At 50.5% G+C, this 13962-nt stretch overlaps 1 protein-coding gene across 1 annotated transcript; it reads right to left on the bottom strand.

The window, feature by feature from the left end:
• Positions 1-2480: 2480 nt before the first annotated feature.
• LOC114584677 (uncharacterized) lies at positions 2481-10673 on the bottom strand. Its single transcript, XM_077919154.1, has 9 exons — positions 10336-10673; positions 9471-9566; positions 7936-8059; positions 7113-7300; positions 6611-6759; positions 5638-5815; positions 4994-5108; positions 4227-4311; positions 2481-3104 (listed from the first exon to the last, which is right to left on the bottom strand). The coding sequence occupies exons 2-9, from the start codon at positions 9550-9552 to the stop codon at positions 2568-2570; spliced, it is 1458 nt and encodes a 485-aa protein (XP_077775280.1). The 5' UTR covers positions 9553-9566; positions 10336-10673; the 3' UTR covers positions 2481-2567.
• Between the last annotated feature and the right edge of the window lie 3289 nt (positions 10674-13962).

Below are 13962 nucleotides of genomic sequence, written 5' to 3' on the forward strand. Positions count from 1 at the left end.
GGTTGGAGTGGAGAGCCACTTCTTTCTCCTCAGCTTCTTTCTCTGCTCACCAGCATTAAAAGGCCATATAATGGGTATGGAGGCAGGCAGGAACCAGACACAAACAGTTACTTCCTTTAAAATTCTGTAATTTCAAGAATGTACTACCAGCAGGTGTCGCCTTTTTGTGTGAGCTGCTTACTGGATGCATTTGTAACTTCAAGGAATAGTCATCCCACATTCAAGAGGTTCACTGAAGGCACTTTGTGGGGAATGGGATGTCAAAAGTGGATTCAAGAGGTTCTCTAGTTGGATTTCCAAGTGGGCATCATTGTCAAAGCCACAAACACAGCTCTTGTGCCAGACTCCACACTAAAGTGAAGATGTAGAAAACATTCAGTCTCTGGCACACTAGTAACTTGAGGGAAGGAGGCACTCCTTCACCAGGAAATAAAGTTTGATAACAATGATGGCCAGCCATTTCCTTTCTCTTTGGATGTGAGTGCCTGACCCTCTCCCCCCGCCCACACACATCCTGTCCTGAAACTATGCCACCCTGTTCTCTGTGGGCTTCATCCATGCAGTGAAAGAGCATAGGTGGTGTAGGGTGGTACAGGGCTGAAAGATGGTCGCATTTCACTATAGCTGAGGGTCTACTGATAGAACACAGGTCCTAAGGGTGTGAACCTGTAAGTCATTGATTCAACTCTCAACTCAGCCATCTCAACTCATGGCAAGAGAACATCTAACTGGTTTTCTGGCCTTTTATGCCTTTTGGTTTTCTGGCCCCAGAGGGTATGGGGCTCTAGTCTACAGATGTCTGCACTCATGAGATAGCCTGGGCTGTACTTTCAAAACAATTAACCAGCTTAGATCTTTGCATGAGATTTGAACATATTTTTCTTGAAAATGCTGAGCAGAGCAGATTGGAGCTTCTGAGTAGAGCTCTGATTGGAACTGATTAGCATCTGTGGCTGCATCACATGCCAGGAAGGGATGGGGTTGAGTGAGGCAGGCATCAGCTCATGGCTGCAAGGTGCTGGCCTAAGGTGCGGAGAAGGTGTTTGGCATTCTTTGGGTTAGAAATGTCTCAGTATCTCACCCTCCTACTACTCTCCTTGCCTCCCAACTTAGGAAGAGTTATTGAGCAGAATGAAAAAGGTCTAAGAGAAAGGAAGCACAGTTGCCAAAGGCTGGTCGGCCCTCTCCCTCTCCCCCAACCTCCAGCAAAAGACTTGCATGATGCTGCTTGCATTTGCCTGAGGCAAGATTATCGTGTGTGTGTGGGGGGGGGGGTGTGCTTTCAGCACTGATCTACTGATTGCTGCCCTCCCTCACAGCAGCATGGAAGAAGTCTGCAGAGATGTGTGTTGCTGCTGCCACTGCTGCTGCACCGCACAGATAATAAAACATCCTTCCTGGCAGCAGTCATGGACGATAAACAGCCCCAGCTTGGGTCATTTTGAGTTTGCAGTTGGCCACACTGGAGGCAACACAATCTAATTTAGGCTAATAGTGTCTGTTGTAAAACCCCTCCCACCTGGGAAAGACAAGGCCAAGACTAACCAGTTCCTCATACCTGATCAATAGCAATTTGGTGAGGGTGGGGAGAGTGTTTTTCCTCTGACCTCCTTGGGAATGGAGCCGAGCTGACGGAGGTAGTCTTGAATGTGGTGTTGGAGAATCCCTTCATGGCAGTTTGGGCTGCCTCAGATGGGCCAGCCTAGGACTTCATGGCCCATATGATAACCACGAAGCTGTCTCGGCACATCACTGGGCCAGCACATATGGCTGGGCATGGGCTTCACACACTGTAAGTGGGGAGGGGGGGGCTTATTGTGAATCCATCATCACCGACAGAGCATTCCCTGGTGAGGTTTGGGCTGAAAGCAGCTACTGCATGCTGCAGTGCCGGCGGAACTTGAGATGGTCAGCCTTCGGAGACCAATGAAATCTGATGGATGCCTGAATTCTCTGGTGGATTTGCAGATATTAAACCCACCTGCAATACAAGAAACTGCACCAAGAGCTGTTTCAAGGATACATCTCAACCCTCCCTGGCTCCTTGATCTTCTTGCCTTTTGTTGTGGGTGGCAGCTACCAGGCCCAGCAACCTCAGATGCCCAGGAAGGCTGGGCCTGTGAGTCACCACTCCATCGCCTTTCCCAAGGGGTGGCAGCAGCACTGCAGGGTTCTGGTGGGGGACAGGGAACAGAGAACGCAAAGGGCATCTGTTCTGAGTGTGACTTTATTGCAGTTGCAAGCAGAACTCACTGGAAAGAAGTAGGCACCTCAAGTGAGGAAGCCGCCGTGTTGTGGTTTTTGCATCTGCTCTCCAACACTGTACTACCCCCTGCCAACCCAGCTGCACATACTCCAACTATCAGCTCTGAGTCTCCCACTGCAACACAGCTCCCAAATGCTCTTCCTCCTTTCTTCCAGGGATGCCACCTTCCAAGGCCAGACAAGAGAGAGCCCTAGCCATCAAGTCACACTGTCCAGCCCCACTGGGGAAATATCCATCCATCGAGACATCAGCCCAGCCATGGTCAGGGCAACAGGGCTTGCCTTGATCTGTGGGTGGGGGGTCAGACATGGCTAGTGGGGCCCAGAACAGCCTGGGGGGTGTCCTTTGCAGCCTGGCCCGGCCCCCATGCTGAGATGCTCTGCAGCAGCTGCTCAGCAGCAGGCCTGGAGCCTGGCTGGCTGTGGCCACCTCCCAAGGCGCAGTAATCATTGCTGCCAAAGAGGAGAAGGAGGGCGGGTGTCTCCGTCTCCAGTGGGCCCTGTTCTTGGAAGGTGAAGCCCCACTCGCATGGCAAAGAAGAAGAGCTCTCCTGCTCTGTTTCCCCAGAGGGAAGGGGTGCCTCTGCTTCAGGCTGCGGCTGCTTCAGGTCTCCTTCGAGGCCTCTCTGTTTGCTGGCCATATATTGATAGTCTGGTATTTCAGGCGGGGGGCAACTGCTGTCTTTGGACAGGGCCTCAGCCTCTGGCAGTGGCTGGCAGAAGGAAAGCCGGGAAATGCCTCCTGGGGGGGCTTTATCCTCCTCGCCCCCCTTGCTGTGGTCCCAGGGCATCTCCTTGTCCTCGTTCCCACCGCTCTTTTCTGCCAGGCCAGCCCAGCGCTGGAAGAGAGCAGAAAATAGCCTCAGGTTCCCCACCTGGAATGGCTTTCCATGCCAGAAGCCAGCATGAGCATGATCCTGCTGCCCCCTCGGCTACTGCTGGAGTCAGTGTGCACCTCTTCTTGGGCTTCCTGCTACTTGCAGGGTGTGTGTCTATGTCCATTCCTAGACACCTGGATAACTTGGTTGGTTGAGATTAGTTTCTTTTAGTTACATGATTTATGCGCTGCTTCAGATTTCCAAAACTACATTTCGGAAACTACAACTAATCCAGAATGCAGCAGCTAGACTGGTGACTGGGGGCAGCCGCTGGGACCATACGCACTGGTCCTGAAATATCTACATTGGCCATCTACATTGGTATGTTTTCAAACAAAATTCAAAGTGTTGATGCTGACCTTTAAAGCTCTAAGCGGCCTTGGCCCTCTATACCTGGAGTGTCTCCACTCCCATTGTTCAGCCTGGACACTGAAATCTAGCGCTGAGGGCCTTCAGCGGCTCCCTCACTGCGAGAAATGAGGTTATAGGGAACTAGGAAAGGCTTTCTCAGTAGTGGCATCCACCCTGTGGAACGCCCTCTCGTCAGATGTCAAGGAGATACAGTAAGTACCGTAACTATAAAACCTTTAGAAGACATCTGAAGGCAGCCCTGCACAGGGAAGTTTTTAGTGTTTAATGTTTTATTATGTTTTTATATATGCTGGAAGCTATTCAGACTGGCTGGGGCAACCCAGTCAGATGGGTGGAGCACAAATAATGAAAAAATTATTATTATTATTATTATTATTATTATTATTATTATTATTATTATTCCAAAGAATTCTCCAAGCAGTTTACAACCTGTCTTCAGGTGAGGAGGCCAGGTCCTGCCTAGGCCACAAAGCTGCCAGCCTGATACCCAAATCTCCCACCACTACCAGAGAGGGACCAGGAAGACTCCCAGACAACAATACCAAAACCTTGCCCAGGAAGCCATCTCTGCAGCTGAAACCCCCTTCTCTTCTGAAAGGATGGGAGGCCCACTTCTCCATGGCAGCTTGAGAATTACACCCCACCCTCCCCGGCTTGGTACTTAGCCATCCTCAGGTTCAATGTGGCTGCTCCCGAGATCATGGTTGTTACCTTGAAATCCCCACTGTGTGAGAGATAAAGGGGCTGGAAATAAGCTGCTGGGCTGGGGATGTTTGCGCTGCAATGGCCCTTGGACCTGTGGAAAGAGAGAACCACAGCCCATGGGGAAAACCCCTTCTCTTCTTCCAGCCTCCCACAGTGCTTCTTCCCTGGATGCTGGTGGTGTAGAAATAATTGTCTCCTCCTTCTGCAGAAGCATTGTGCGCCCCTATTCCACCTCCTTGGTGCATGTCAACCCCAGTGAGGAAAAGAGAAAGCACAGGCAACCTCCTGCCCACTTGCTGGGCCAATTTGGAGCTGGAGAGGAGAGTCTGGTTGTATGCAAATGCCCTAGAAGGGCAGGTGTTCACGCAACTGAAGGAAGTGGTGCCTCCATGCACACAAAAGGCTGAGCATCAGCCACACCCAATCTGAGAGCCAGTTCCCACTTCAGGGCAGGGGAGAAGGAGATAGATATACTGTAGTCTGTGTGCCTTTTATGTGACAGATACCCCTTTCCTGCTGTGAGAACCACAAAAGCCTCCCTTTGCTGTGTCTCTATTTTCTGTGCTTGTGCATGCACTAGGCACATTGTGTGGGCGCGAGGGAGTGCAACTCAGGGTAGCAAAGCCCTGGGCCAGAGACCCCTACTCCTTATCTGACCTCATGCGATGAGCAAAACACAAATACTGGTGCCTGGGCCCTCCTGGCTGCCTGTATGCAACATCTCCAGGCGAAATGAATGAATGAATGAATGAATGAGTGAGTGAGTGATATACCTCCAGAAGATTGTGAGTACCAGGAGCAGGAACAGCAGGATGCCCAGGCAGAGAAAGAGCAGGTTGAACACATGCTTCAGGAGGTGGGACTCCCGATGCTGCTGCCGCCCGTTGCCTGTGGATGGAATCATCAGCACATCAGTACAGTAGAGGATTGCCCTCGGTTTGCCAGAAAAGGAGCTGGCGACCAAAAGAATGAGCACAGTTGCCTTTTTGTGGGTTTCACTTTGGAACAGCAAACAAGCAGACACACATTTCACCAAGAGCTTATTCAGCCTGTGTGGTGTGTGGGATATATTCAGCTCCAGTAAAATACTAAATAAATCTTTGGGGGGTGAAACTGGTAGCTGCAGAGAGTCTGTGTTTGCCCAGGAAGGCAGATTTTTAAAATCTGTTCCTTGAGAAGCTCACCTGACTAGTTCGGAGGAACACCAAAGACCTTCTTTCCCCCCAAGAGATGTGATCCTGTTTTTTTTAATGTGGGGGGCTTTGTTGGTACTTTGTTTTGTGAGTTGTAACTTGCCTTTGAGCATAAGAAAAACAAAACCTATGACACAAATGAGTGCAAGCAAGAGAAGTGGAATTTGTGTGTGTGTGGACCTGGGTGTGTGGCACATCAAATGCAGCCCAGCTTTGTACCAGACCTGGGGGTGCTTTCCACTTGGTGGTGGCGCTCCACGGACTCCACTGGCTTCTGTAGTGCGTATTCACATCTGGAGTTTTGCAGCGAATTCTTGCCACGTACTCAACGCCAGAATCGAACTCGAAGCCCTCAATTTCCACCCATGTTTCTTTGTTGACCCAGACCTTGTTTTGTGCCTGCTGTGAAGGATTGGAGCACAAGCAATGATCCCATTAGACAGAATTCAGTTGGGCAGGCCCTGTAAAAGGTAAAGGGACCCCTGACCATTAGGTCCAGTCGCGGACGACTCTGGGGTTGCAGTGCTCATCTCGCTTTACTGGCCGAGGGAGCTGGCGTACAGCTTCCAGGTCATGCGGTCAGCATGACTAAGCTGCTTCTGGCAAACCAGAGCAGTGCACGGAAACGCTGTTTACCTCCCCGCCGGAATGGTACCTCTTTATCTACTTGCACTTTGATGTGTTTTTGAACTGCAAGGTTGGCAGGAGCAAGGACTGAGCAACGGGAGCTCACCCGGTTGCGGGGATTCGAACCGCCGACCTTCTGATCGGCAAGCCCTAGGCTCTGTGGTTTAACCCACAGTGCCACCCGCCACCCGCATTTCTTTGTTGACCTAGACCTTGTTCTGTGCCTGCTGTGAAGGATCAGAGCACAAGCAATGATCCCATTAGACAGAATTCAGTTGGGCAGGCCCTGTGAGTCATAGCAAATGCCAGAAGGAGATGGGGGCTTCCGGGTGGAGACCTTATGCCGCTAACAGCTTGTTCACACTCAACGTTTGCTTCTGCTTCCATCCAACCCTCTGCTGCTCAGCCATTTGCCATCCACGTCAGTGTGCAAACCTTGACCAGACGTCTCTGTGCTGTGTGTCAGCCAAGACCCCTCCTGTCTCCTATCCTCCAGGGCATTGTGATCCTTGAGAAGGCAAGAGGTGGTGAAATGCCTCCTGCTCTCAGCCCATTTCAGTGGCCTCTTACCTCCCATGGTGCTTCTGTGGTCTTGAATGCCAGTTCCCATTGCCAGTCATCCAGGAAAATGTCTTCATAGGCCTCTGGCCTCCTCCACTGCATCCAGCACTTGCTGGAACTCATATTGCTCTGCAGGTCAAACGGTGGCTCACATTTGACTGGAAAGAGATAGAGAGCGGAGAGGAGGTGCTGCTGGGAGCCAAGAAGACCCCCACCCACCCAAAAGCAACACAGTGTGTATGTGTGCGCTCCTGGGACATCCTCCAGGGAGCTGCTGCTGCTGCTGCTGCTGCTGCTGCTGCTGCTGCTGCTGCTCAGGGAGAACTCAGCAGGGCTCACCAGGATGTCCAGGGCTGGAAAAAGCTCAGAAAGAGAGGTGGAGGGGAGGAAAAAGGCTGGGGGCAAACAGACTGTCCCCAACAGCTGGAGGACACAAGGACCCTTGCCTCCAACCATGGCCACTCTCCCTGGAGAAGTTTGAGTCAGTCCTTCCACATGCAAGAAGACTCACTGTGCAGCCTGGGCTCATACATCGCAAAGACGAGGAATCCGTTTCCAGAGGAGGAGGAGGCATACAAGGAGACGCTGTACTCGTCGTTCTCTGTGAACTCGCCCTCTTCACTATTCGCAGAGCAGCTGAACTGGTCCAGGGCCTCCTCAGAGAGATGGCAGATGAGGTCACTGTTGAGACCAAGGAGGCTGCAAAACAGAGGAGAGAAGGAAGAAGGTCCTTCCTTGGGGTGGCCGCCCAGCATGAAGCATGGCTGGGGGAATGTGGCCGGTCGCCATAAGAGGAAGGAGAGAATGCATATGGAGAGTAACTCCTATCACAACACTCACATACCTGAACTTCCTGACCGAAGTGTCTGACTGTGTGTCCGAAAGGGATGAAAGGAGGAAGGGACAGGGATTTGTTTCCATGCAACCTGAAAATCTAAAGGTGCACCTTGGAGAAATTAAGGTGCCACCAGGGAAGGGACTCAGACAAACCTCTGGGGGCTGGGATGGGCGTGGTATTGGGCAGCGCAGCCTTTGACTCTGGTTGTGCCTAGCACCCTGGGCATTTTCTCCCAAGAAGATATACCCTGCTGTAGCTGTTGCTTTTTGCCCCTTGTGCTCCAGCCAAAGTCCTAGGAAGTCTGCTCTCTGGCTCCTGAAACCCATCAATCATCAACATCCCCTGGACTGTGCTGGCATCTCCTTTTCCCCACAGCTTGTAACCACAGATGAGAGATACACTGTCCAGGAACCCAGAGCCACCCTGCAAGAAACCTGGCTCCTGCCAGCCCTCAGTCACCCCAGCAGGCACCAGGGCTTGGTGTCCCTGCCCTTACTCAGAGAAATTGAGGTGGAAGGGTCCCTCTCCCAGGATCTCGTCACGGCGGTGCCATGTGCAATTCACCCTGCGGCCCTGCAGCCCATAATTGTTCAGGCATCGCACACTGTTGTTGGAGAGCCCTGCCAGGAGACAGAGAAAAGGGGGGAAGGGGTTCAGAAGCCAGCCGCACCCTCATCAGTTCAGCACCACTCCCGCCCTCCCTCCTGAAATTTGGCTTGTGTTTATTCCAATTGTGCCATTAGCTGGCACTGGGAAGAAGAGAAGAGGTTGCAGATGCTTTGGGGACGAGAATAAGAACACGAAGAGAGTCCTGCAGCTGGATGGAGCCAGTGGTTCATCTAGTTCAGCCTCTGGTTCTCACAGTGGCCAACTAAATGCTCCAAAGCGAAGAAGCCCATAAGCAGCACTCCTCCAAACTGTGGTTTCCAGCAGCCGGCATTAAGAAGCATTCCTGCCTTGAGCAGAAGATGAAAGGAGCAATCTGCCCCTCTGGGTTTCTGGAGGAGAGACCTGATTTGGGGATTTCAGTGGACAAGCTGCTATGCCCTTGTGTTTTCTTCTGCAACCTCCTGCTTTTCACTCGTGTCTGAGCATGCCCTGTCCACTACACTGGATGAAGAAAAAGCCCCTTCTCAGAGAGAGGGTGTCAACTAGTACAGGGCTTGTGCTCAGCAGCTCATTCTGTTATTTTTAATTACTTTATTAAATCATCTTGATGAATTTGTTTTGTCGTACGCTACTGTGTTTGATATTACAGTCAAACCTTGGTTCCTGAACACCTCCGTTATCGAACGTTTCGGCTCCCGAATGCCAAAAACCTGAAAGTAACTGCTCCGGTTTCAAACAAATTTTGGAAGCCAAACAGCTTCTGGGGAGTCCCCCCCCCCATTTTTCTCCATTGACTTTGCTGACTGCTCTTTGATCCTCAGTTGTCGAACATTTCAGAAGCTGAACTGTCTTCCGGAATGGATTATGTTCGACAACAGAGGTTTGACTGTACAGTGATTGCATTGTTTCTTATTTCTTAAAGCTACTGAGATTATTGAGAGTTGCTTTGAGCTCAACACGTGTGGTTGGAAAGGCGGAATACATATATTACATCAAAAATCTAAACAAATGTAGAAAGGGGACTCTGTAAAGAAAACAGCAAAGACCCTAGGGACCTTCCCCCTTCCTCAAAGGGTCCAAAGCCAGGAAAGAAGCCCAGAGATGGGTCTGGATATGTCTCCCTGCCCTACAATAGGGTGAACAGCAGCATTTTAATCTGGAAAATGGCCTGTTGAGGTGGAGAGTTAAAGACACTACCCCCTCCTTCAACGCTGCTTTTCTGGACAAAATTGAACCCCCTGCCTCCCACCCCAACTGCTTTTAAGTTAAACCCTAACACATTCACAAGCATTGAGAGCAGGAGATATCCTGAGAGACCTTGTGGTGCCTCTTGGGCTCCACTCTGGTCACAGGTCCTCAGATGTACATCCCATTCTCTGTGGGTCCATTTGGTGGCCAAGAACCACTCCCCACCCCACCTACCTGTTTGCTGCATTTCCTCAGCCGCAAAGAGAGGGAAGAGGAGCACCTGCAACAGGCAGGTGGTCTGACAGCCTTCCCCCATGGCCAGAAGGACTCCTAGAAAACAGAAGGACAGAAGGGGCCCTGTCAAGCCACTGCTAAGCCAGATCCTCTCCCTGCAGATGGAAAGTGACTTCCGATGGCGAGGCACTAAGGACTCTCTGTGGCAATGGGGCCAGGAAGCTCATTCTGCACATGGCATGCCAAGCCCCAGGGAGGGAAACAGGATGGATTCAGAAGAGCTGTTTCAACTGCCTCTTTACCACGGAAGACTGTTGCTGCTGTGTGTTATGCAGGACAGTGGTGAACGTGGGGGGGATGCAGACCCCCCTCCTTATAGAACATTCCTTAACAGCTACAGCCATCGCAGTTATTATGGGGACTTGCTGTATATCTACATCTATCTATATTATATAATTGATATAAGATACCGTATTTTTCTGTGTATACGATGCCCCCATGTATAAGACACCCTCAACTTTTGGGGACTTCAAATTTAGAAAATGGGCACATGCACTATCCATGTATAAGATGCCCCCAGATTTTTAACCTTATTTTAAAGTAAAAAAAACCTAGTCTTACACACAGAAAAGTACAGTAATTATATCTATATGTTATAATTGCATCTCTATCTGCCCTGCAACAGAGCCTCAAAAGGACCCAAAGGACTCCCAATAATTTGGAGGGGGGGAATTCTTATACCACCCGGGCTGAAATCTCATGGATGCTTACATGAAAGGAAGCCCCATTGATCACAACTATTATATGAATTATAAATTATGTCTGCCCTCCTCTGTGCCTTGACCAGACCCCATGTGACTCTTACCCGGAGCTCCTTTGGGGTCTCTCTCTCTGGATGGATTTCGTGGGAGGCAGAAAAGCAGTTCCGAAAGCAATGGAAAGAATCTGTGGCTGCAGATGGACTCTGTGGCTCTTCTTCTCCTGGAGCTGCTCCAGTGGCAATTTGCTCCGTCTTGGCCCCTGGGCTGATTAGAAAGAACAGTTTGTTTACCAGGCAGGAGGAGGTCTCTTTTCTATTGAGGCAGATGTTGGCGATAAGTTTGGCAGGCTATGGAGATTGTCTCTAAGATTGTCAAACCGAATTTGAGGGGTTTTGAGGCATTAACCCTGTGGGTCCCCAGGCATGAGCCATGTGCCTGAAACCTGCCTGAACCTTGTTTTTTGCGCTACATTTTTGCTACCTCATGTAAGGAGGTTGTGGAGACACCTGTGCTTCTGATCCCAAAACAGGGTTGGCCCAACCATTAAGCAAACTGAGGCAATTGCCTCAGGTGGCAGATGCTGGGGTGGGGCAGCAGCCCCTACATTTTCATCTAAAGCCCTCCTCCCTCCTCCAAGCCGTTCCCCTGTTGCTGCGTGATCTGTCCAGAAAATTGGATCTGGTCTGCTGTGTCAAGTATGGTGTGGACGGCTGAATTAAGAGTCAGCTGCCAGTCCAGTCGTCTTCTGTACATGGGATGGGGTGTGTGTGTCCCATCTTTCCTTCTTTGCCACAGGCAGGCAGTTGAATATATTGGGGCGGTCGTGCCCACAGAGGAAGGTTGTCTCCCTGGAGAAAGGAGGGAGCCATCCAGAGCCATCCTTGCAGCCTGGAAAGGGAGAAAGAGCACCAGTGAAGACTCCAGAACTCAGTTGTATAGCTGCAAATATAATGTTTTAAGTGTATTTGAAGTGCATTATACACATTGTACACTAGATGGCGATGGTGAGCTTATGGCAGATTCAATATATTTTTCAAAACGCTTTTTTAAAAAAGCATTTTCACTGTGGTTTTTTTAAAAATGTGTCTAAATTCCACCCAGTCAGGTGGAAAAGAAGTAGCCCAAAGGGGTTGTGGCCAGGCAAAGGGGCTCTCAGGGAAGGAAGGAAGGAAGGAAGGAAGGAAGGAAGGAAGGAAGGAAGGAAGGAAAGCTCACAGACAGACAGCTGAAGCTGCGCAACTGCAACTGTTGAACTGGCAAGTGCAGCTGCCTGGGCATCCTCTTGTCCTGCAGGGACCCTGCGCTTTTGCAGCACACACACAAGGTTCCCTGTCAGGCTGCCCTGTTAAATCAACTCTTCCTTGTTAGCTATAGGTCCATGGGGTGACCAGAACCCAACAGGGACTACTTCCCCTGAAATGCCTGCAGCCCAGATGCCCTGGCAGGGATACCGGTTTGCAAATCCACCCCACTCTCTTCTGGAGCAGAGCCCAGCAGTGTCCAGCTCCTCTGCTCCAGACATCCATAGCAGTTTCAAGCAGGATGCGCCTCTTGCATCCTCCCAAGGCAGGAGAGTCTTTCAGGATGAAGAAAGATGACCTTGGGTGTATGCCAGGGAGGGAGGTGTTGCGGCAGGAAAGGGCCCCTGCCTTTTCTCTGGCAACAGGGGTGGGGAGGCTGCGTCAGGTGGCCTCCACTGACAAGTGTTAGTCCAGGTCAGTGGGGGATGCCAGGCAGCTTGAGGCAAGGTACATGGCTGTGGACATCAGTCCCCGGTGAAAGGATCCCGCTCTGTCAGCCCGGGAAAGGCCAGTGCAGCAGAAGCTGCAGCCCAGCTCAGCAGCAGGGGATTTCTTGACTGCTTCTGCCTCCTGGAGGAACTTTAAGCCCAGGCAGCCAAGCCCTTCGGAGGGGAAAGAAGATGGCCAGCAGAGGGAGAGTGGAAATTATGTTGTGGTTGGGGGGGGGGGGGGCAAGAGATGCCTGGAAGCAGCTGGGCTCACTGGGCCACTCCAGGGCACACAGGAAAAGCTTGCTCCAGTGGTCCCTTCGCTTTGGAACTGCCTTCCGGACTATATTGTCTTGAAGGTCTCCCTGGGCAACAGGCATCTGAAGGGGCTCCAGGGGGGAGGCTGCTGGGACCATCTAGGGGCCTCAGCTTTCTCCACCTGCCTTGCCCCACCCCTTTGCCTGGGACACTTTTAAAGTGAAGGTGCTGCTTGGGCATTTTTGTCTTAACTTTTTTTGTAGGAACACTAACGTGTTTGCTTCGTAATACTGTTGGAATGTTTTGAATGTGTATAATTTTGAGGCATGTTCGCAACCCGCAGCGCTACGTCTGCGCACGTGCATGACACAATTTGGTGCTCCTGTGCATGTGCAAAGAACGATGTGCAAAGCCCACAAGTAACCCATTCCAGTACTTCTGGGTTTGGTGCGGTCCGTACCCCAAAAATGCGCAACCCGCAGCGTTTGCAACCCGAGATATGACTGTATCTGCTAATTCTTGGGAGCCTTTCTGGCTAAAAGGTGGATGTCAGGGAACTGCCATCAGTACCGGAGGGAGAGAGCAAAAGCCAGAGGGATTATAGAGAGCCTCCAGGGATCGGGAGGAGCAGCTCATCTTCTGGGGAAGAGAATAAAAGCAGCTCCAGTGAAGAGGGGGTGCAGGAGTCGCAAGTGGCGAGGCGGTCCCATGACTCCTTGCCTGGGACAAGCGGGGAGGGAAGGGGTCCTCTGCTGCCCACGCCCTCTCTGCGCAGAAGGCTTTTGCGCAGAGAGGGAAGGCGGAGACTGGGCATCAAGGAGCTTCTTTGCTGGAAGAAGTTTAAGAAACGCCCACTCACGGATTCTGCCAGCGATTGAGACAGCCCCGGGTGAGTGGCTCTCTGGACAGATAAAGTTTACATTAGCAGCCACCCAGGGAGGGATTTGCCTGCTTGCGCACGAGCAACCCCCATGGAAACCTAACAGTGGCATATAAATAAACAGTAACATAAAGTAACAAGGGGGGATTCTTGTTCCAGCCTGCATCTGTCCTGGGTTTGAAATAGTTTTTTTATATGCCATGATTGTTAAAGCGCTTTGGCACGTTTCCCAGAAAGAGGTTCTTGAATGAAACAAAGAAATGAAGTTTATCACCAAGTTAAATGTTGAGTATAATTGTTTAATTGCAGAATGAAATGGAGAATGTCTGCATGTATATTGCTAAGGGTTTAACGCTGGAAAATTTCATTGGGGCATGCTAAAGCTCTCTAAGCTTCTAGCTAGGTTAATGATTAAAGTTGATGCTCTCTGCCCTTTTCATGTGTTTAACCTTAGACCACATGTTTATAGTATTCAATTGCAAATCTCCATTTTGAAGGGAGCTGCCTTTGGTTTTTTATTTCCCAGGAATAGTGGAAGAAAGATGTGCAAATAAGTCTTCCCATGAGATACAGCTCCAGGCTAATGGCGACTGTAGGGAGAGACCTTTGATTCTGGGTCTCTTTAGAGTCATATTTCTAAGATATTGAGCCTATGCTTGGACAAGTCTTACGGAATTATTTGGAGTTATCATTTGTTTTTGTACTGTACCAGTTCTGAAGAAGTTCTGGTTAGTAAAGCTCTGAATCATATTTATGGGTCTGGACAATTTTTATTCCGAAAGGAGTCAGCTTTTATGCATCCAATTGTTACAAGCTACGCAATATTAATATGTCAAAACAAAAAAATTCCTTCCAGTAGCACCT

The sequence above is a fragment of the Podarcis muralis genome, chromosome 14 (genome assembly GCF_964188315.1).
Source record: "Podarcis muralis chromosome 14, rPodMur119.hap1.1, whole genome shotgun sequence".
Classification (NCBI taxonomy): domain Eukaryota; kingdom Metazoa; phylum Chordata; class Lepidosauria; order Squamata; family Lacertidae; genus Podarcis; species Podarcis muralis.